The sequence below is a fragment of the Vicugna pacos genome, chromosome 13, assembly GCF_048564905.1.
Source record: "Vicugna pacos chromosome 13, VicPac4, whole genome shotgun sequence".
Classification (NCBI taxonomy): domain Eukaryota; kingdom Metazoa; phylum Chordata; class Mammalia; order Artiodactyla; family Camelidae; genus Vicugna; species Vicugna pacos.
Genome location: NC_132999.1, coordinates 25,866,377 through 25,887,776, shown reverse-complemented (window position 1 = coordinate 25,887,776; position 21,400 = coordinate 25,866,377). Strand labels below are relative to the sequence as shown.

General features: G+C 46.7%; 1 protein-coding gene across 17 annotated transcripts in view; it reads right to left on the bottom strand.

The window, feature by feature from the left end:
* Nucleotides 1-21,400, bottom strand: part of DAB1 (DAB adaptor protein 1) — a 386,755-nt gene that overhangs the window by 8,099 nt on the left and 357,256 nt on the right. For 13 of the 17 annotated variants that reach the window (XM_072974349.1, XM_072974361.1, XM_072974347.1 and 10 more), the window contains 2 exons: nt 15,086-15,634; nt 11,307-11,434 (listed from right to left, as the gene is read on the bottom strand). In XM_072974349.1, coding sequence (XP_072830450.1) covers nt 11,307-11,434; nt 15,086-15,634 — 677 coding nt within the window. Of the gene's footprint in view, nt 1-6,082; nt 6,874-10,854; nt 10,966-11,306; nt 11,435-15,085; nt 15,635-21,400 lie in introns of those variants that run through there. The other 4 variants (XM_072974356.1, XM_072974359.1, XM_072974354.1 and 1 more) reach the window with 3 other exon arrangements.

Sequence of the window (21,400 nt, the reverse complement as noted above, 5' to 3'; positions counted from 1 at the left end):
CAGCCACCATTAAAAAACAACGACAAAAGAACCCCCACTCAAAACCAACCTTTCTATCTATGGTGTTGTAGAGTGTTTTGGAATTTATAAAGCATCCTCATGTCTTTTTTTCTCTAACAGTCCTGAGAGTGGCTTTTATTCTTTCTACCTTCATTTTGTAGACAAAACCTAAAAATCAAAGAGGTTGTATAATCTCAAAGTCACTGTACTGCCTCTCATGGACTTAGTATATCATGTTGCTTGCTTTTATTGCAAAGTGGGGGTGGACCAGATGGTAATTTTGTCCAGGCCCATCATTTTATAGATGAAGTAAGTGAAGTCCAGGGAGGAGAGTTTGTTTCCCCAGAGTCACGCGGTTACCTAGTAACCGTGCCGGGAAGAGAATCCGGGGCTCCTGAGGTCAGGTGCAGGATGTTTTCTTCCAGAACTCATCATCTCTGTGTTCTGCCAGGAAGAAGGCGCTTCTTACCCTTTGAGGCACCCTATTCTGTACTGTAACAGGTCGCCAATTTGCCCCTTCATGCTTTCCACCCATGGGACTCCACACTGCCCTTGGAAATGTAAAGAATCAATGTAACCCTTCTTCCAAATGTCAGATGACAGCAAGAATGGAAATGCTTTCTTTCAAACTGCTTCTGAGTTACCCCTACCCATTCGCCTGCCATTTGACCTATGTGGACCTAGCACACGAAGTGCTCAAGGAAGGTTTGTTGAATAAATGAATAAGACAGTTTTTCCTTCTTCCACCGTTCTGATCCCTCTGTCCTAAACACACTCTCCCTTGGCTTTATTCTCTTAAAATCGAACCGTGCAAAATCAATAGGAAGATGATTCATTAAGCACCTCATCTATTCTCTGCCAGTGTCTTGAAATGTTTCAAATACCTGTTGTAAGGCTAAACAGGGAATTTTCTGTGTGTCTGTGTCCTGGGGGTGAGGTGGGTGGAGCACACGGAAGGCGGTCAATGGTGAAGCCAACTACTAGGAACCACCATCTCCTTCCACCTATGCTGGGAGACAAGGATGCACCTTCATCTTTCCTGGGTAAACTTGCTTAGCCTACTCTGCTTTTCGGATGCCCTAAGAAGTCAGGCTGCCTTGATCTCACCCCACCATTTGCTCTATTCTAATTTTGGAACCTAATTTATTCAACTGAGAATGACACCTAAAAACAGAAAAAGACAGCAAGCTCAGACAGGGTAATTAATGCCACACTGCATTAACTTTCTGCAGCTGAGATAAATATTCACCCATCTCCCGCTTGCCGGAATTTAGCTTCAAATACCCATCGCAACAGTGGTTAACGACTGCAGTCAACTCTCAATTATCCCCACTAATGAAGGGGAGCAGTGGTGTGGAAAACCCCAAGCAGCAGATAATCCCAAAGTCTGACACTGTGATGCATTGTACGTTTCGGCAATAGCTTTACCTTCCTTGTTACAGAATCTTAGACTGTCAGAGCTGGAGGGGAGCTAAGAAATCATCTGATCCAGAAATTTCTGACCTGACTTCTGGCAAGGTCACCAAGGGGTCTGCAGACGATTTTCGATATTCTAAAAAGCTTAAATGGCATCACACATTAGCACAGCACACTGTTGATATTTCTGTTTTTTTTCTTCTGTCAGATTTGACCACATCTCTGCCCTGATTCAAATCTTTCAAAGGCTCCTCGTTACCCACAGGGTAAGGTCAAAGCTCCCTCGCTGGGCACATGAGACCGATCAGTCTCATAGTCCATTAGAGCTAATAAATGTCCCTTGCAGACCATGAATCAAAACTCACCCTTCAGGTCACGTATATTGTGCTTTAAAAAAATTCTTTATGCCTCTGTCAGAATGATCTTTCTGCAATGGATTTGGTCATGCCAGTTTCCAACCCTCCCGACTCCCTGTTCCCCTAAGGATAAGCAGACCCCACAGGGTGGTCCACGGGGCCCCTCCCCGTTCAGCTTCATCTACTTCCTCTCTCTCCTGTGCACATCTTCCAAACTGGAATTCTGGCCACCCAGACATGATGGGCTTTTTCCCATCTCTGAGACTATGCTCAGACAGTTCCTCATGCCTTCAGGACCTCTCTTTGTCCTGCCCCGGAGGTTCACACTTTCAGAGCCAGCCCACATAGAAGGGCTTCCTGGACCGTGCAGGTGATTTAAACCATCCTGCTCCTGGACTCCTGCCGTGCCCGGTGGAGACTGTCTACAATGCCACCGTGTCATTTTCTAGTACCTCCCACACAGGGGTCTCCACTGCACCTTTCATGCCAGTCTCCTAAATTCCGAGCCAGGGCTTGGCACCTGGGAGGCGCACCCACCACCAACATGGAGCATGAGGACGGGAGTGAGTCAGTGAAGAGTGCTTCTCTTAATGAGAGCTGGCAAATGCTTACAAACTTTCAGCTCATTTGTGAATCTGACACATTAATCATCTTCATTTGTAGAGGACAACAAAGCAGAAAGAAACCATACAGTAAAAATGAGAACCAATCAGCCCTCCACCCTCTGACTTAAGCTGGATACCCCGTTTTCTGGGAGGTGCAGTGGAAGAGTACAAGCACACGGGTGGGATTCCTACTGCCAACTTCTGGCAGCCAAAGGCCACGCGAACACACTAACACTTGAATTCCAGTTGGGTTTATCACTGATGACAATGAGGTGGGTGATGGGAAAGCCTGGAAGAGCTTGTTAGAAAAGGCTTAGTATAGGATCAGGCTTACATGAGACGTATAGAGAGGGGTCAGGAAAGTAAGGCTCCTCTCTGGGTTGGATGCTTTCAGGAAGTGGGAATATGATTATCTCAGTAATTCTTATCCAGAAAGCAGGAAGACTGGAGCAAGGCTAAAGCCAGGAGAGAACATTTGGTCATATTTGGAACGTGAGCAATGCACAAGTGTGCCTGTGCTCAGCCACGACTACTGAGTGGTCTGGACCCACCCCGGGCACAGAGGGCCTTGTCCGATGCTGACGTCCTGTGAATCTGTTCACATTCCACAGCTTCTGGCTGTCAGGCTGCTATTCTCTTTCTCACTGTCCCCTACTTCGTAACCTTAAAACTCCATGCAGGTTATTTAAGCTCTCTGAGTACCAGCTTTCTCATCTGTAAAATGAGGCTAGAAACCCTCTCTTGGGGAGGTGTGGTGAGGACTGAAGGAGAGTATACACATCACTGGACTGGCACAGAGCCTGGCACGGGGAAGCACTCCCGAACCGGCGAGGTCCCCTGTGTCTGGGCGTGTGGCTCTGCCCTTCCTTTACAGAAGATGGTCGGAGGCCTCATAATCACCTGTCAGCGGCTTTCCAAATTGCATCGCCTTCATAGCACATGGGTGCAACTGGCTCTGTGAGGAAACCTATTAACGGCATAGGGTCCACCCCGGGAAACCGTGTGAAAAGAATGTGGGGTTAATCTGAAGGATCTGGTTGCAGGGCTCTGTGGATAATAGAGACTTCCACATGTTTGCAGATGACTTTAAGCACAAGGTGCGAGCTCACGTCGAGAAGCCAAGCGGAATCACAGAATTGGAGTAATAGCTTATGTTCACAGAAATCTTTATAAAGCCTACAAAGGGCTTTCCTACATCACAGACATGGTTTTACTCGGGCATCCCAAAGTCTGTACCCCGGGTATTCCTGTCTCCATTTACAGGGGAGAAGTGAGGCTCCCCAGAGTGCGATGACTGGCCCAAGGCCACTCAGCCAGCACAGGGCAGAGCTGGAATATAACCAAGTTTGTTATTTTTGAACCTTGTTTATTGCAAATGTACAGAGCATAGCATTTGCCATTTTAATTTTTTAAGCGGACCATTCAGTGACATTCATTACATTCCCAATGATGTGTAACCATCACCCCTATTTCTACATCTTTCCTCACCCCAAATAGACTCTGTACCCATTAAGCAGTAACTCTCTAGTTCCCCTTCAGCCCAATCCCCGGTAACTAATCGCTAAACTCTTTTCCATCTCTAGGTTACCTATTCTTATTTTTAAATCAATTTCTTTGAGGTGCAACTGACACACAATGAAACACTCCCACACTGAGTGTACAGTTGGATGCACTGTGACAAGTGTACACACCCGTCTACCCCTCCTTGGAGCAATCAAGCTCTAGAGCATTTCCTCACCCTGAAAACTTCTCCTGTGTCCTTCTCAGTCAACCCCTCACTGCCTATCTGACTTCCAACACTGTGGATTTGTTTTCTCAAGAGTTTTGTGTACACCCATCCAGCTCTTTCTAAGCCCACTGTCCTCTCCACTGCTACGGGATCCCTTTTGTAGCGTGTCGAAGCCAGAAGGGCCCTCAGTGTGACACTGCCTTCCCTGTAGGAAGACACAGGGTTCCCCAGACGTGAGGGTTGTTTTTCCCAAAGTCCTCGAGAAGCAGTGAGTGCCAGGAGGGCAGCCCAGGGTCTGCACTCCCATTTCTCTTCTTATTCTCTCCCCTGCCCTACCCATCCCCAGCTGTCTGGCTTGTTGTATCACAGCCAATAGTTTCCTATCCCACATTTTAATGAACCCCTTTGGAAAGCCACCTAACCTGTGCTCATGACTTTGCATCCATTTTATTTTTACTGTGTTTGTTTTTGGAAAGCTGGGCCACGTTCAGCAATGGTTATGTCCAAAACAAACGATGAGCGGGGAGAAGACAAAGCATGCTGAGAAGGGTGGGCTCAGGTGTGAGGTCAACGCACCATGCACTCTAGTTGGCTGAGCAAGCCCATCTCTGCCACAGCCTGGGAGCCGGGGGTGAGGGCCACGCCAAGGGTCAGACTGCAGCTGGGAGGGGAGCCAAAGCTTGAGTCCCTCAGGCCCTAATGGGCCTGCCTGAGCAGCAACTTCAGCCTTGAGGTCTTTGAGCCCCAACACCTGGATCTAGCTCAGCAGGGTCTTATATTTCCTAGTTTGGTAAAATCAAAAAGGTGGTGGTAACCAGGGAGTGGAAATAAGGCTGAAATAAAGTTCCATCTGAATTCATGAAAAAGGCATGAATTTTAGACTCACAGAGACCCCAGCCATCCTAATTACCCGTATGAACTGAGGCCAGCATTTTACCTGGGCCTCAGTTTCTCCATCTGTACAATGGGGTTTGTAACATCAACATCATGGGACTGAAACAAGAGAGCTCATACAACGTGAAGAATTTTAACTCCAGAAATGAGAGTCTTCCTTTCTCTTTTATTCGAAGGAAAGGGAGGAAACAGAGCTTTCTCACCACTTTCAGCCTGAAAATCTGGCCTTTGGGGTCGGCAAGTCTTCAAAACACAGAATGGATTTAACGTTAATTCCTTAGAGATTGAAGTTGTTGCCAAATGCACTCACTTCCTGGGATCGTGGGGTGCTGACGCCCACTTGGTGAACACAGAGATGCACGATCTGAGTCCCAGGGGGTCTGCACATGTTCTGATCAATTTTGCATTCCCGTCAATCCTAACAATGATGGGCACACGTTATCTGCTCTGAACACGCACATCATCTTTCCTGACCTTGTTACACAGCAGATGACGGCCCTGAGGTTGGTGACAACAGTTCTCTGCCATAAGCAGGAGGCCCTGTCCTGAGTAGGCTCCTGGTGACCAAGAGTGGGTCCTGGATCTCATGCAGATAGTCATGCTATCTCATGCAGAAGTCGGCGTATTTAAGGCACTTCCGTCCTTTCCTTCGTCAGCTGGGGGTAAGGACAGCCTGGGACAGGGGTGCTGTCAGAGGTCTTGTGTGAGGACTGGGTATTCCATGCTCTAGTGGGTGATCTGGGCAAGTTAGAAGGTCCTAGAATGTAAGAGCTAGAAGGGCTTGCAGGAATTGCTTTATAGACGAGAAGATCAAAGGCCAGAAATGAAGCCATCTGCCTCCCGTCACATGCAATCAAACAGAGGCTGCCAAAGCTCAGACGTCCCGGTCCCAGCTGCGTGTCCTGCAGTTATTTAGTCTAGGGCTCGATTCAAACCCTAGCCCCGTTACAGGTGAATCTTGTGATTTCAACAAGTCGTTAACCTCCACCTTACCCATCACAGTTGTGAAACAGGAATAAAAACACTTAAGAGTGTTCCCCTGAGGACCGAGCTAGGTGATGCTTACGGAAGTGCTATAAACATGCTGGTGACCTTGAAGTTTATTTTATTAGGACTAGTAAATGCAAGGCTGCTTGTATTAGCTTCTGCAGAGTGATTCTAGAAGCTGAGTGTGATCACAATTAGAGTCAGCCAGGGCCAGCCCACTGGCCAGTTTTGGTGGCTGCCTGTTTTTTGGTAAATAAACTATCACCCAAACTCACCACCCTTTTAAGCATCGTCTTTTGCTGCTTTCCTGTTACAACAGGAGAGTAGATTAGTTGTGACAAAGACCAGACGGTCCACAAAGCATTCAGTCACAGAGAGTTTGCTGACCTCCGGTCTAAATGGTCAGTGTCTTGTAGTTGCACCTACTACTCCAGGGGCTTACATCCATGCTGAAATCTCCATATTTAGTCTTCTGTCCTCCAGAGTCCCGCACCCAGTAATCCACTGGCATCTTTACTTGGAAGTTCATGGACATGTTAACAAGAACTGGTCCCAAAGTAAACTTGCCTTCTTTTCACTCAAGCTCTGTGTTCCTCAGCACAGGGACTGACACCACCCAGATCCCCCAGTCAGGGACCTGGAGGTCATCTTAGCTTACACCCTCTTCTTCATCTCCCATTTCCCTTCAGTCTTAACTTCCTCCTGATTCCATCTTTTAACATCCCTCGGCAGCGAGCCCACCTCGTCAGCCTGGCCGACTCTGCCCTCAGCCAGCATCTCCTGCCTGGACGGGTGTTGGTCGGAGCTGCCTCTGAGCACCATGCCCATGAGAAGGAGAGATTATTTTCCATTTTTGTGGTTCTTTAAGGCTCTCTCTTGTGCGATTCTATTTTAAAACAGAATAGTAACAATAATGCCAAATACACGTTACTTTCAAAACTTATATAGCACTTTCATATGCATGATATATGTATTTTTAAACTTATAGCATCTTCTGATTCTGGGAGCGTCTGGGGAGGGGGCTGTTCCAATGATCCGTATTCATCATATGTGGGGACGGGGGTCCCAGGGTTATCTAAGGTCCTGCTTAAGGTCGCCTGCTTTGGAACTGTAATTCAGACTCAACCAGGTCCCCTGACTCTGAACATTTCTCTTCTTTCTTTCTCACCCCACCCTTTTTAAAAAACTCTCCCTCCCAAAGTATCTGAAGTTCTGCTTTCTTTTCTCCTGAACACTAAAAATTCATCAGGTAATACTTTGCATGTCTTGGGTTCCCACTATGAAGATCAGTATTTAAAAAAAATGACAGTGACTTATTTCTGGCAAGATCTGTTGTTACTAAGGGAGACAGACCAAACAATTCCCCATTGTTACAGATGCTACTTTGACTTGACAGCTGGGAAAGTCTGATAGGCAGTTTATTTACTTAGCTATTTAACCAAATAAATGTTTTCATTTTTCTTTCATGTCCTCAAAAGCTAACATTTCGCCCCGAAAATTGCTCTAGCAACACATCAGTGAAGTATAAATTACCTGCCATTCCCCACCAGCCATTATAATATTGTTTGAGGGTTTTTTTTTTTGGCCCCTCTTGACCCCGTCTTTTAAAGACACGTGATTCTCCCAGATGGGAGGGTGGGGGGGTGGGAAATGAAATAATTGAAGATATTCCCTTTTATTGCTAAAACAGAAATGCTGTTTGGGATTGGCCCTAAAGCGTCCACCTGTGAGGACTGAGGCTGGCTGTTCCCTCTTACTGCAGTGTGATATGGTTTTAACTTATCAACAGATGTCACCCCTACCTACTCAGAACTGTGCGGGTATTTCTAATAAAAAGAAGCTGCAGATAATGGTTGCAAGGGCGATAAGGAGGACGAGACTCCTGCTTTCCAACTGCGTGGAGGCAGAGTGGAAAATAGAGCTATGGCTGGAACCATCCCTGCATAGTATCCTTTTTCCCAGTGCCTGGAGAGGCACAAAGAAACTGCAGTCAGTAAATTTCCAGTTGGGTGGATGGGTGAATGGCATGGAGACAGAGAGATGCAATGTGCATCTACTGGTGGAGGGGCCCAGAGGCTCATCAGGGCTTTCCTCGTGGGGGTCTTCACGGAAACGTCGGCAAGACTGGCATCAGCCTCTTGGCACGCGACTCCTGACCGGCAAGTGCAAAATTGTCAGGCTGAGTTTTCAAAGGCAAAAAATTGCTTCATTGAAGATTATAGCCCAGCCCTCATTGGGAGCTGGGAGCTACTTCTTAGGATTTACATGTGACTCTAAGATAAGGCTGCTCATTGTTTGAGAAGTCAGAGGTGACCTGGGAGGTCCTAATAGGGATCATGGTGATTAGGGATCATGGTGATTAGGGGAGAGGGCAAACTGGAGAACTAAGAAGTAGGGTTTTTTTCTTCTTTTCCCCCAAAGTATTTTGAGGCATACTGAAAATTCATTACTTACAAATAGAAAGTACAAAGCAAAACCTCCCAGCCAATGGCCTGGGTCCTTATGGTAGAATTTACTCAACATAAGGACGTAAGGGCTGAATGCATAAAATCCAAGGAGTGGCGAACCGCATATGATGGTGGTGGTGGTGGTGGTGCTGATGGCAGCTAACAGCGACTGGCCGCTCTGTGTCTGACGCTGTTGCTAAGAGCTCCACCCACATCACCTCACTTAGTCCAAACAACAACCCTATGAGGAGGACACTATTTTTATCCTTATTTTTCCAAATAAGACAGAGAATTATTATGACAGCTCATCAGGGTCACATAGCTAGTAAGTGCCAGTGCCAGGTTCTGAACTCAGCCTTGCTCCAGAACCCAGAGTTTTAAGCTGAGACCCGAGCGCCTGTCTCCATCTGCTATCTCAGTCAACAGAACGGATAAATAAGCCCCTTCTGGCAGGTAAGCAAACCAAGACGCAATAGAAAGGATGGTTCTTGCCCCAGATTTCCTGCTATGAAGTAGCTGAGCTAGAACTTAAACTCATGTTCCAAATTCTGAGCTCTTCCCACCACGACATGCCACGTCCATTCACAACTCAGCCATGGCCTGGGGGTCTGCAGATGGAGCAACAAATAGGGAACAGGCTGAAGCTACCCTGCCCCCCCGCCCCAGAACCGTTCAGCTTATATGACTGTCTCCAGCAGAGCAGGCTCATGAAGATGAGGGTGTGACACATTGATCTGCAAGTGCTGTATGTCCTCTTTGTTTTCTAGGGAAACTTCCCAATTTTAGGATGATGCTGGCTGCTATCCTGACGAATGGCTCTGTTCCCACCTCCCCGCCCCCAGTTCATGCATCAAATTTTCCAAGGAGCGGTTGAGGATGTGAAGGTTTATAAAACACACGTAAGGGACAGAAAAACCTCTTGGGGAATCTTCCCAAGGCGCCCGCCCACCATCTCCAACTTCTGTCGTTCCTGGAGCCCTGACTTGCCTGGTATCACGAGCTCCCCGAGCAGCTCTGCAAGGCTGGACTCTCAGAGGAGCGCGCACATGGCACGATGTGTCCCCGCGGGCTGGGGTACCGAGGCGGAAGGCAGCGAGATGTACGGTGCATGAAGTTCTTTCATCATAAAATCTATTAACAAACTGCACTTTCAAAACACTGTATGAGCTTTCAATAACCGTCAAAATAGCTCACACATGAACTGCGACCGATTCCGAGGTAGCCTCAGAATCCATTTATGAACAGTGAAAACTATTTACCATTTTAATGGTTCTGACCAGGCTGTTCAGGCCTTACGAAAGGAGCTCTGTCAGTGCGGCTCTCCCGTCCTACATGGCTACAGAGAACTAGAAAAGTGTCTGAAAATTGAACACATTTGTCAAGGAGTGACCTCAGAAATCACGTCTGGGTAACAAGGGGTACTTCTGCCTCCTGAGAAAGTTCGCTTCATCAACCCCTCTTTCTCTCGATCAAATCAGATGTATTGAAATTCAAGTGCCCAAAGCCACTTCTGGGAAATGGAAGGACACCTCTCTCCGAGGAGCTGCTGATGGAATCTGAAGTGGTCTGGTGGCAAACCACAGGCTGTCACGCAGGCGCAAACAGCAGAGCCTCAGGGGCGAACAGATGTGACCTGTCTTTGAGCTTAGAATTTCACTTTCGCGGCGTGGAACGGGTGCGGGACCCCCTTTGGCCCGACACAGTGGGCTACTGTGCTCTTACATCTCTATCAGTCTTTTTTTTTTTTCAAGCACGTCTTAAAAATTTTTAGTTTTTTTGCTTTAGGCAGAGAGGTAATTATGTTTATTTATATGGAAGTACTGGGGCTTGAACCCAGGACCTCCCATGTGCTAGGCATGTGCTCTAGCACTGAACTATACCCTCCCCGCTCCATCTCTATCAATCATTTCAAGCACTGCTTGTTTTTGTTTCTTGGTTGGGCTTCTGTGTGTGGGTGGTGACGTCTTTAGATCTGTGGCGTGTGGGCCAATGCAGTGGCACATCGTTTCAAAGATTTTAAGCATCTGGACCACAGCAAACAGAGCAATCATCAGGGTGAGAAGAACGTATCCATCTCCAAATGCGGGTGCTTTTCAGAAACTGAAAGTACCTCTAACCATGCCTCATTCGATCACCACCCCTCCTGCTCAGATCGTATCGTGAATAATACAGCATGACCACGCCCCACTCCTCATCTTTACCCCTACCCTCCCAATATATATCCAAGGTCATGCATCCATGAGGAAAAACAAGGCAAAAGACAGACACCAGGCATGCAGAGATGGCACAAACATCAGGGCTAACGCTCAGGCCAGGAGAGATGGTGCACATGTTAGGGATGCGACTTTAGAGGGAAGCAACAAGTGGAGGGGAAAGCAGATGGCTTCAGGGTGAAGGACATCAAAGGGACAGATACCTACCCAGACCTGTGCTATCTAGCTACCGGCCTGTGGACTTATATTATCACCACTGGGCTCCCCACTGGGTTCACCAAATGGATCACTGTTGGATGAGGCCTGTGACCCCTCAGGCTAGAACACAAGAAGATAACATTTTTTTTTCCTTTTTCGTAATTGAAAATATAAGACAGCTGGGCATATTTCCATGCACACGTATCATCTGTTATCCTAAAGGAGGCAGCGTCTCAGTTACAGGACGCCACTGCCACAGCGTGAGAACTGGTAGTAACAATTTCATGAAAGGATAACGGATTTCAGCTGCTCATTTGAACATAAAAGGAAACCCCTTGAGAGCATAAGAGTCTGAGGCAGCGCTCTTTTCTATGTCGGTTTCCTCATGTATCATCCATTTCAGAGACAGAGGCTTTAAGTTTAAGAAAAACTGAATCAGAAAGAACAAACCGGTCACTTACAGCTTCCTGCTCTTCGCTTTTGCTGGGACTTTCGAAGCCCTCTTCAAAGATGTCATCTGTGGTTGGATCACTGGCGTGGGATGCGGATGATTTGGATGGAGAGCTCTGTCTAGGGGCTGGGGTTGGAGCTGCACGGAGACCATGCAAAGAGAAAAAACATCATAAATGTCTGGCGGCGACCATTCAGACCCTGCAGACCCTCGGGGATCTGGCTACACTGAGTCAAATCCCAGGAGCCCTCTTCCTGTCACAAGTCAGCAGTTGAACACTTTAGTATCTCTTCTGTACCTACTCACCCTGTCTTCTCACATACTTGACGGTCAAGAAGGAGCTGGGCCACAGGGATGGGTGAGACCGCGGCCCTTAAGGGATGATCCCTGCATTAGCTGCATCAACCACATCTGGGAACTTGTTAGAAATGCAAATTCTTGGGCCTCACCCCACAGAGACCTACTGAATCCCAGACTCTGTGCTTCCACAGACTCAAGCTGAGAACCACTGGACTATGGTTTTCTTTCTTCTCTTTTCCTTAACATCATGCAATTATTTCAGTGAGAGTAAATAGATTAAGAGGACAGTGCTATGCATTTACTGAGTGCCTCCTATGTGTCAGAAACCACCCGAAATTTTATAGGCAGTATCTCTAGTCCACAGAAAGCCTCTCTGAGGTAGGGGTTCTCCCAGTTTAACCAAGAAAGAAGGTGAAATTGCTAAACTGCTCGAGGCCACAGAGTTGGCAAGTGGTAGAAGCAGGCTTTGGATCCTGGCACATAGTAGGGATTCGTATCCTGACACACAGTAGGTAACAGATAAACACGTGCTGTGTAAAGAGTGTCTTAGTGACCTGGGAAAATGGATGTAGCTGATGGTTAACTTTTTCCTTCTTCCACAAGGAGATGCATTTTCTGTCTTGATCCTCCCAAATTTTCCTTGTCTCATTTATCCCAGTGGTTTATAACAAATCTGCCACTGGAAACTACCCTTTCGATAATTTCTAACTTGGCATTGAAAATACCCATCACTGGCTCAGCCCCGAGGGAGAGGGGCGTGGCTTGATTTAGTAACTGACTTCCAAAAAACATTGGTAAGGCCTCCCTGCCATGACTTCCCAGAATTTACAGAATCTGGCTGCTTCTCAAGACAGTGAGTGATTCTAAGACGTGGTGAGCTGCTTTTGCCTCGATGAACCTCTCTCTAGAATGACGGTGCTGCTTATTGTGTGCCAGCAAGCCAGACACTGTGCGAGGCACCTGGCATTCATTATGCCCTCGAGCAGAAACGCTTCAAGGTGGTATTGTACCTGTCGGCTTTTTTCTGGAAGAAACTGCTGCTCAGAGAGGTGAAGTGTCTTCCTCAGAGCTAACGTCACAATGGAACAGGAGCACTGGGATTCACCACAGATCGGACACCGTCCAGTCCACCGTGCTTTTTTATCCCTATTCGTGGTTCACCTGAGGTGCCACGCCACTCAAAACACTCTAAAAGCTGATGTTGATGGATCAGAGGCTAGAAAGATCATTTTCACTCATGTTCTTTAAAATAAAACAATGAGTTGCTTTTTAATTGGAAAGGAAGCCTGTTTTGTTTCATGAGATGATTACAGAACAAACCAGCCAGACTGAGAGAAATGAGAGAAGCTTTATGAAAACACCTTGATATGCAGTGCATGCTTCATAATGATTCGTGTAATTCGAGTCTGAATTGTGTTTGACGTCGCTCCTTGCTTACTGAAGGCAGAGAGCCCTCCCGGAGCTGCCCACGCTGAGAGGTGCACTGCTCATACTTACTGGATGGAATCATGGGTATATTAACTTGAAGTTTATTTATGCAAGTGTCTTAACTTTTAGAAGGCTTTCTAGAACACAGCTATACTCTAAAACAGTGGTTCTCGATCTGGGGCAATTTCATTCCCGGGGACAATATCTAGTGTTATCTTTGATCATCATGGCTCGGGGGAGAGGATGCGGGCTACTGGGTGTCTCGTGGGTAGAGGCCAGAGATGCTGTTCAACACCCTACTGTGCACAGGGCAGCCCCACAGCAAAGGACGACCTGGCCGCCAATCTCAATCGTGCCACGGTTGCAAATCCCAGCTCTGAAACACAACAGTAACTGAGCGGCCTGTGTTTTGCTCCTTTCATTCTCTACACCCTTTCCCAGATGCCTCCCACGTGCGAGACACCACGGAAGCATCGTGAGAAGCGCAGCAACGCGAGGACGATTAAGGCATATCCCTCGTCCTCAAAGAACCTCAACTTTCCTCTTTTATTTGTAGCTGGCACACAAGACCCTCGAAAAGGAGACCTCCGTTTTCAAAAGGTGCTTGCTTCTTCATGCATGCCTGTCATTTCTTTAGCATTTCATCATTTATTCATTATTCTTCAAGCAAACCCTGTGAGTTGGAACTGAATAGAAATGCCCTCACCGTGTAGATCCTATGGCCTGAGAGGGAGCAGGCTGTTTATACACAGAGAAGAGGCTCATTTTCAGAACAGCATTCCCAACCTGGCTGGTGACACGACCTAATTGTGTTAACATCAGATTTTTTTATTTTTGACAATTCATGGTATTGGCTAAGCAGCCATCCGTATCATCTGTGACAGTAATAAAAGCGCCAAGCTCATTGTCCCACGAGCCTTTTCCTTCCCCTTATCAGCTGTCAAGGCACGAACTGGATCCCCAGACACCTTCCCGGGGTGATGTCGACCAAGCACGGGTGTGCCCAGGTGTATCTGGATTCTGACTGGCTGCGTGGTTCTGGTTTCCCAGAGGCTGGCAGCAGCAAAGTGAGCTGGGGCAGCATCACTGAATGCCGGAACTAGAAGGCACACCACTATCCAAGTCAACTCTCTCATTCTACCCAAGACACAGCGGAGGTTAAGGGACGTCACACCTTTGCCCAAAGACACAGCTTGTGGTGGGGGAGCCAGGATTGGAACCCCGGGATCTGCACAAACCCACTCAATAGGCCATAAAACTGACAATAAAAGTACTTCAAACTCTGAGAGGTATAAAAGCTTTAGTACACGTACCACTGAATCCTTTTTATAACCCTCAGCCTAAGATAGATGAGGAAATTGAAGGTCAAATAAATAAAATGACTTGCCCATCAGCACAAAACTAGTCTAATTCGGCTGCTCTCTGGATTCCGGGTCCAGAACTTTCTGTCACACCATCATTTTTTCTCTTCGACTATCCAAAGCTTTGAGTCAAATTCTGGCTTCAATGATACCAGTTGCATGAGGCCTTACAGCTGCAGTATCTCGGGCCTAAGGTTTCTCCTGATCTTCTTAATTTTCTATTCTATTTTTTAAATTCTGGTTCCAAATGTTTTTAAAATTCACATACACCAGTCGTTTTTATTTCAATAAGCCAAACGCCAAGTCTGGGTGTCCGAGCTGGGATATACGTACAGGAGTGAATGAATGAGCGAAAGAGCAAAAACGGTGAGAGGCAGAGTGACAAGGCAGAAAATTACAGGCTTGGGCTTAATTCTACCTCTTTCTCTACGCTCTTTGTCTTTGAACCTCACTCTCATTATCTGTCAAACAAGTCTCACACTACTTGCCACCAGCACTGTTCGGAGGATAAAAATAACCAATACACAGCGCACAGAGAATGTGCGTCTGTTGGAACCGGTACCTAATAATGAGAGGCTACTGTTGGTAGCAGCACTATAAACAAAGAGCCCATTGAATGCCCCTGAGATGACTCCCCTGACGCCAGAAACAAGGCATCAGTTGTCTCAGTGGGTTTATGCTGCCAAAGAAGGATACTCACGTGAGTTGGTCGATGGCGTGGTAGAAGTCACGGGGGTCAAATTCAACTGCGAGATGTCAAAGTCATCACAGTCGTCTGTATCCTGTGCCACCCCGACTTTGTTGAAGTAACTGGAGAAGGCCTCTGAGGTGCAGGTGAGGGAGGGCTGGTCGGGTTTGCGGGAGGGCACGGGCGGAGGCTGGGCCATCTGGAAATCCTTAAACATCTCTTTTCCCATTTTCTGCCTGGGCTTGTCGGTCTGTGGACTGGACCTGGCCGAGTCACCCGTGGCTGGGACGGTGGCCAGGGGGGTGAGGGGACCTGGGAACATGGCGGCTGGCAAAGGCATAACAGTTTGTGTGGGCATGAAGGCGGCTGGCGGAAACTGCCCGGCCACGGCGGGCCAGGGCTGCTGAGTGGCAGGGAAGAGACCCGGCTGGCCCCATGCGATGGGCTGAGCCCCTGGCATCACCTGAGCGACTGATGGCTGAGCACCCATGGCGATCTGCTGTTGGACGAGGGGCTGCTGGCCCCAGAAGGATGGGAGGACGGCGCCCATTGCAACATAACCTGGAGGGACGAAAAAGAAGACTCAGGTGCCCTGGGGAAGAATCATTCACGGAGCCAAGTGACTGTCAGAAAGGTCCTGAGCAACTCCTAAGTGCCCAGCTGTGCGTGACGATGCTCTCCCAGAACCGTGGTCAGCGAAAACTAAGGAGACGACTTGTAAGCAGAAACTAGAATGCGGTGAGGGAGCAAGCCAGGCAGGTATCTTGGGGGTAATTAACAGTATTGCCATGGTTCTTAAAGGTTTCTGACATCACACAGCTTCAGCAACCAGTGTGGCTCAGTGGAGACTGGGCAGAGCACCAGAAACCAGGCACACTGGGGCTTGACTCTTGCCTCCCCTTCCTGCTAGACTGAGGGCATTCCCAAGCGCTCAAGCTCCCTGAGAGCCAGGCGCTTTGTTGTAAAGCCAGGTGACAATATCTTCCTTCTCAGCACCGAAGCAGTGTGCAAACGTGAGTAAGAGGCAGAATGTTGGAGTTTAAGGTTAAAATTCACATGGCCACTTCTTATCTATGGAATTTGGGGAGAGTTAAGAAGTTCTCTAAGCCTCTCCTTATCTGTAAAATGGGCATAGAATACTTTCTACCTCATTGGGTTAATTTAGAGATTAATTGAGATTACATATTTAAGGTAGGAAGTGGTACACCTGACACAGAATGAACATTAATAAACGTCAGCCATTAGTATGACTTGAACCAGAGCCTATAAATTAGCTTCCTTGATATACAACTGACACACAATAAATGGTAGCTCTCGGTATTATTATTCCAATTTTAGAGATTAAAAATGTACATTATTGTCTACTCAAGAGCATCTCTTACCATGACATGGGTTGGACACTGTAAAACTCCAGGGAGTGTACTCACATATGTTACCATAAGTTTTTGCAATATTATTGCCTTTAGGTGATATATCATCATTTTATTTTTTTTAATTGAAGTATTACTGATTTATAATATTGTGTTAGTTTCTGGTGTACAGCATAGTGATTCAGTTACACATATACATGTATATTCTTTTTCCTATTCCTTTTCATTACAGATTATCACAAGATATTAAATATAATTCTCTGTGCTACACAGTAGGACCTTGTCTTTATCTATTTTGTATGTAGTAGTTTGTATCTGCTGATCCCAAACTCCTCATTTATCCCTCCCCTGCCCTTTCCCCTTTGGCAACCATAAGTTTGTTTTCTATGGCTGTGAATCTGTTTCTGTTTCATAAATAAGTTCACTTGTGTCATTTTTTAGATTCCACATATCTGTGATATCATGTGCTATTTGTTTTTGTCTAACTTAACTTCACTTAGTGTGACAATCATGCTGCTGCAAATGGCGTTATTCTTTTTCATGGCTAAGTAGTATTTCATTGTATATATACACCACACCTTCTTTATACAGTCATCTGTCCATGGACATTTAGGTTGCTTACGTGTCTTGGCTGTTGTAAACAGTGTTGCTGTGAACACTGGGGGTGCATGTATCCTTTCCTATTAGTTTTCTCCAGACACATACCCAGGAGTGGAATTGCTGGATCATAGGGTAACTCTCTTCAGTTTTTTAAGGAATCTCCATACTGTTTTCCATAGGCAATAATGTCATTTTAAAAGGAGCATGAGTGATACTTTTTACCATAATAATAGAAATAATAATAATTTCCACTTATTAAGTGCTTACACTGTACTAGGTGCAATATTAAGTGCTTCACATCTTCACAAAATCCTTGCAGGATAGCTCTCATTATCTTCATTTTAGGGATAAGGAAATTGATGCTCAGAGAGGAAAGCACCTTGTTCAGGGTCACACAGCTGACATAAGATGGGATCAGGATCTGAACTGAGATCATCAGCCCCCTAAAGCCAGCGTCCTTTCCTCTGGCCCACACTGCCTCACCCAGATGGCCAAGACTGATTTCTGATCTTAGTACAGTTCGTGCAGCTGGCCTGTCTTGAAGTGTTCTAGCCCACTGCAGCTCTGGAGGAGACTCCCATGTCCTTCCAGGGGTCCCCACCCTTCTCAGGGTGCAATCAAGCCTGGGAGACATAACCAGTCCAGGCAGAGAAGAGGGTGAAAACCGGCCTCTCAAAACAAGCATCTCTAGGGCTGTCAGAAGGAATCTGCAGGTAGAGAGCAATGAGACCAGGGAAAGAAAAGGGGCAGACGTATGTATCCAAGCAACTTCCAAAGGGAAGGCAGGCAGGCTCTGTGGCACTGGGCATGTCCTGGGTTGCTTCGGTGACTGGTGAGCCCAGAGAGATCGTGTGCAGACTGCCTCACCCCTGATCTAGTCTCAGATACACCTGCCCTTCAACTGACTGATAAGGGACAGAGCCAAGTTTCAAAGCCAGTCCTTTTCCTTCCAAGGTGAGAGGAGGCTGGCTCCTGAGGGGTATGGGACAGACACACAGGCTTCCTGCTGATGAATCTACTAGAGTTAAATACTTTTATGGAATGAGACAGGGGTGTCAACAAACAAGACAGATAATATCCTTATCAGATCACCTTGGTCCTAGTGCACTGAAATGAGAGGGGTGAGGAGGCATTGATGCTGACATCTGAAACCTGAAACCTGAAACCTGCTTACGCTGCCAATCACAGAATAACGAACTGACTTGAACCTACCAACAGACTAAAAATCCTGCAACTTCTAAAAGTTTTCTGATTGACTTTCATGGGGTTCAGCAGTTCTCAGTGGGAGTGTTTCCGCCTCCAGGCGATGAAAAGGAAACATGTGGGGTGTGTTTTGGTTGCCATAACTTGGTCGGGGGTGACAGTACTGGCATTTAAGAGGCCAAGAGCATCGACACTAGACCTCCTATAACGTGTGAGATGATACGCATCACCAAAAAATGTCTGCATTCTGTGTATGATTATTTGAGTACAGATTGTTGGACTTTAGGTTACATGGAAATTCAGTTTCTTTGTGGAGTTTTAATGCACTTAATTCTTCAGGAAAGTAAGAACTGTGTCCATTGAGAGAAGACTGTATTTTGTGTTTGGAACACTGTCGAGGGGTCCACCCACTTGGAACATCGTGGTCCCTGACTGTGGTGTTGGAGGCAGCTCAACACTTCTGTACTGATCTGAACCTACACTGATCCTAGTTACAGGTACACACACCTGACCACCGAGTATGTGTTCCTGTGAGGTGGTACCTGGGTAGTTCCTTACTGAAATGCGTATCTTGTTATTACACATTTGCTTTCTTACTTCTTTATATTCCAGTGAGGGCATTGTATTGATTTTTGAAAAACTGTAGGTAAGTTATGTTCTCTATGAATGTCATTTCATGATATTAAAGGAGACATCACAAACTCTTATTATCAAAAGGAATACTGGGTCTGACGGCATAAGACCCGCCCACAGATCTTTCCACCACATCAACCCAGATGCCTGTTTTGGTGAATAGATGGAAGGCTCCAGCCACCAGCCAGACTATTTTTTTAACCTGGCTTCCACCTTACCCACCTCACTGCCACCAGAGAACTAATCTAAAATGCAAATACAGCTGACCCTTGAAAAAAACAGGTGGGTTAGGGGTGCTGGCCCCTGCACAGTGGAAAATCTGTGTGTAACTCACAATCGGCCCTCCATATACCCGGTTCCACGTTCATGGATTCACCCAGCCACGGATCGCTTAGGACTACTGATGTATTTAATGAAAAACATCCACATATGTGGACCCGTGTGGTTCAGGCCCATGTTGTCCAAGGGTCAGCTGTACAGTGCGCCATCATCTTGAGTATAAGGCCCAGACGCCTTAGCTTGACTTTGGAGCTTTGGGGGTCAGCCCCTTCCCACCTCTTCACCCCATTTTTCCACCTGCTTTCCCACTGGCATCCTTCCCTGCAGCAGTTGCAAACAACATAATCTGCTCTCTCGTCTCTGCCGGTCCATCTGCCTGGAGAGCCACCCCTACTTCTTCACGTGGCTGTCCCTCCTTGGCTCTTTGAGACTCGGTTCATCATCACCTCTGCCTTCTAGACCCAGCTGATTCTCCTCTGGGCACGTGCAGTCCGCTGTGTTCATCTCCACCGTGGCACCTGTCACATTGCCTTGGAACTGCCCGCTTATTCTGTCTTCCCTTGTAAGACTAGAAAGCCCCTGCTAGCAGGAAGCTTTTCTTTCTTTCTCCCTCTCCCGTGCATGTCTAGCACAGTTCTGGGCACACATCGCCATAAATGCTGGAGAAAGGCTCCAGATAAACGTGAATGAGTAACTGGAAAAAATACCGTCAATGCATTTTTCCAAGCATCCAATTAAATTCCAACATCTGTAAGTGCTATGATCTCTGATGAGTCAGTCTACTGCTGGTGGCAGGTTTTTTTCCCCATCTTTTTTTTTTTTCCCCTACAAGGAACCAACAGATGGCCTGTGCATACTTTTCTGGAGAGAGCTATTAGCATGTCTCCCTGGCTTCATGCCATCTGCTTCAGACCGAAGTACCATATTCAGAAGACAAAAAAGGCAGCAAGGGTAATTGGGTATCATGTTTGGGAACCTGCAGGTCTCACTCACTTTTCCTGAAGGCGAGGTCCCTGCAGCTGGGGCTTTCCCCAGACCTTTGATCAAAGGCTTTCTGGCCACATGGCACTGAGCATCCCTGACGGGACACCTCGGCGGCAGGGCTGCGGTAACCCCGGACATGCGAAGCCACTGGGAGGCTGCCACTGCGGCCACTTAGCTTAGTATCCACTTACTCACTAACGTTCAACAGAGGAGAAAGGAGGTGCCAAGGAGCATCTGTTTATGACATGGAATTCAGATCAATCGTAAGTCTCCTCCTGTGCAGTGGAAGGAACCACCTGCATTACTGCCTTACAGTGAGATTTTTTTTAAACTGTTGAAAATTGCAATTTATAACCAGATGCTGGCACCTGGGAACACTTATTATTATTATTATTATTATTATTATTATTATTATTATTATTATTATTATTATAGCAGATTGAAATGTAAGAAAACACTGAAAACTAAGGGACTCCCCCAACAGAGAACGTGTATGGTACCTCTTGTCTACATTATTTCATTTGATTCTTTGGTTCAAAATGAGCCCTACTGGGTGCCAAGCACTATTTACCTCTGGAGATGCAGTGAAGAACTCGACAGTTAAAAAAAAAAAAATCGTTGCCATAATGGAGCTCAGATTTTTGTGAAGTTGATCCTTGCATTAAGCCTCTGGGGTAGCTGTTATCAATATCTCTTTAATCTGCATCTGAGGAACTCGCAGCTTCAGGAGGGGAAGACCTGATATGGCGACACAGCACAGGGAGCAGAGCCAGGGCCCCCGATGGGCAGGGCCGAGAACGTCTGCAGAGCGCTCACTTAGGTAAACCCTGCCAGGCACCATTTTAAATGTTTTCCTACATGTATGAACTCGTGCAATCCTCAGAACAGCTCTATGCAATGGAATCATCACCCCCATTTTACAGGTAAGTTCCCGGAGGCTCCGAAGCAAAGGAGCAGAGGGTCACACAGCTGGTTGGTGGCAGGGTCTGTGTTCACAACAGAGTACCCTCTCCAGGGTCTTCAGGGTAGATGTGCGACCAAGAGATCAAAGACCTAAACTTGATCACATGCATTGTTTTAAGAAAACATCCCAGGAAGACAAACGAAAAAAATGCTGGTAAGAACAAGACGTATTTTCTTCTACTTGAGAAGTCAGGGTAACAGTAGTAATAACAGCATTTTCTACACCAGGCATCGGTAACGTGGCAGCATTTTTCAGAGGCACTTGATTTTACTTCCTCATTTAATTCTCATGATC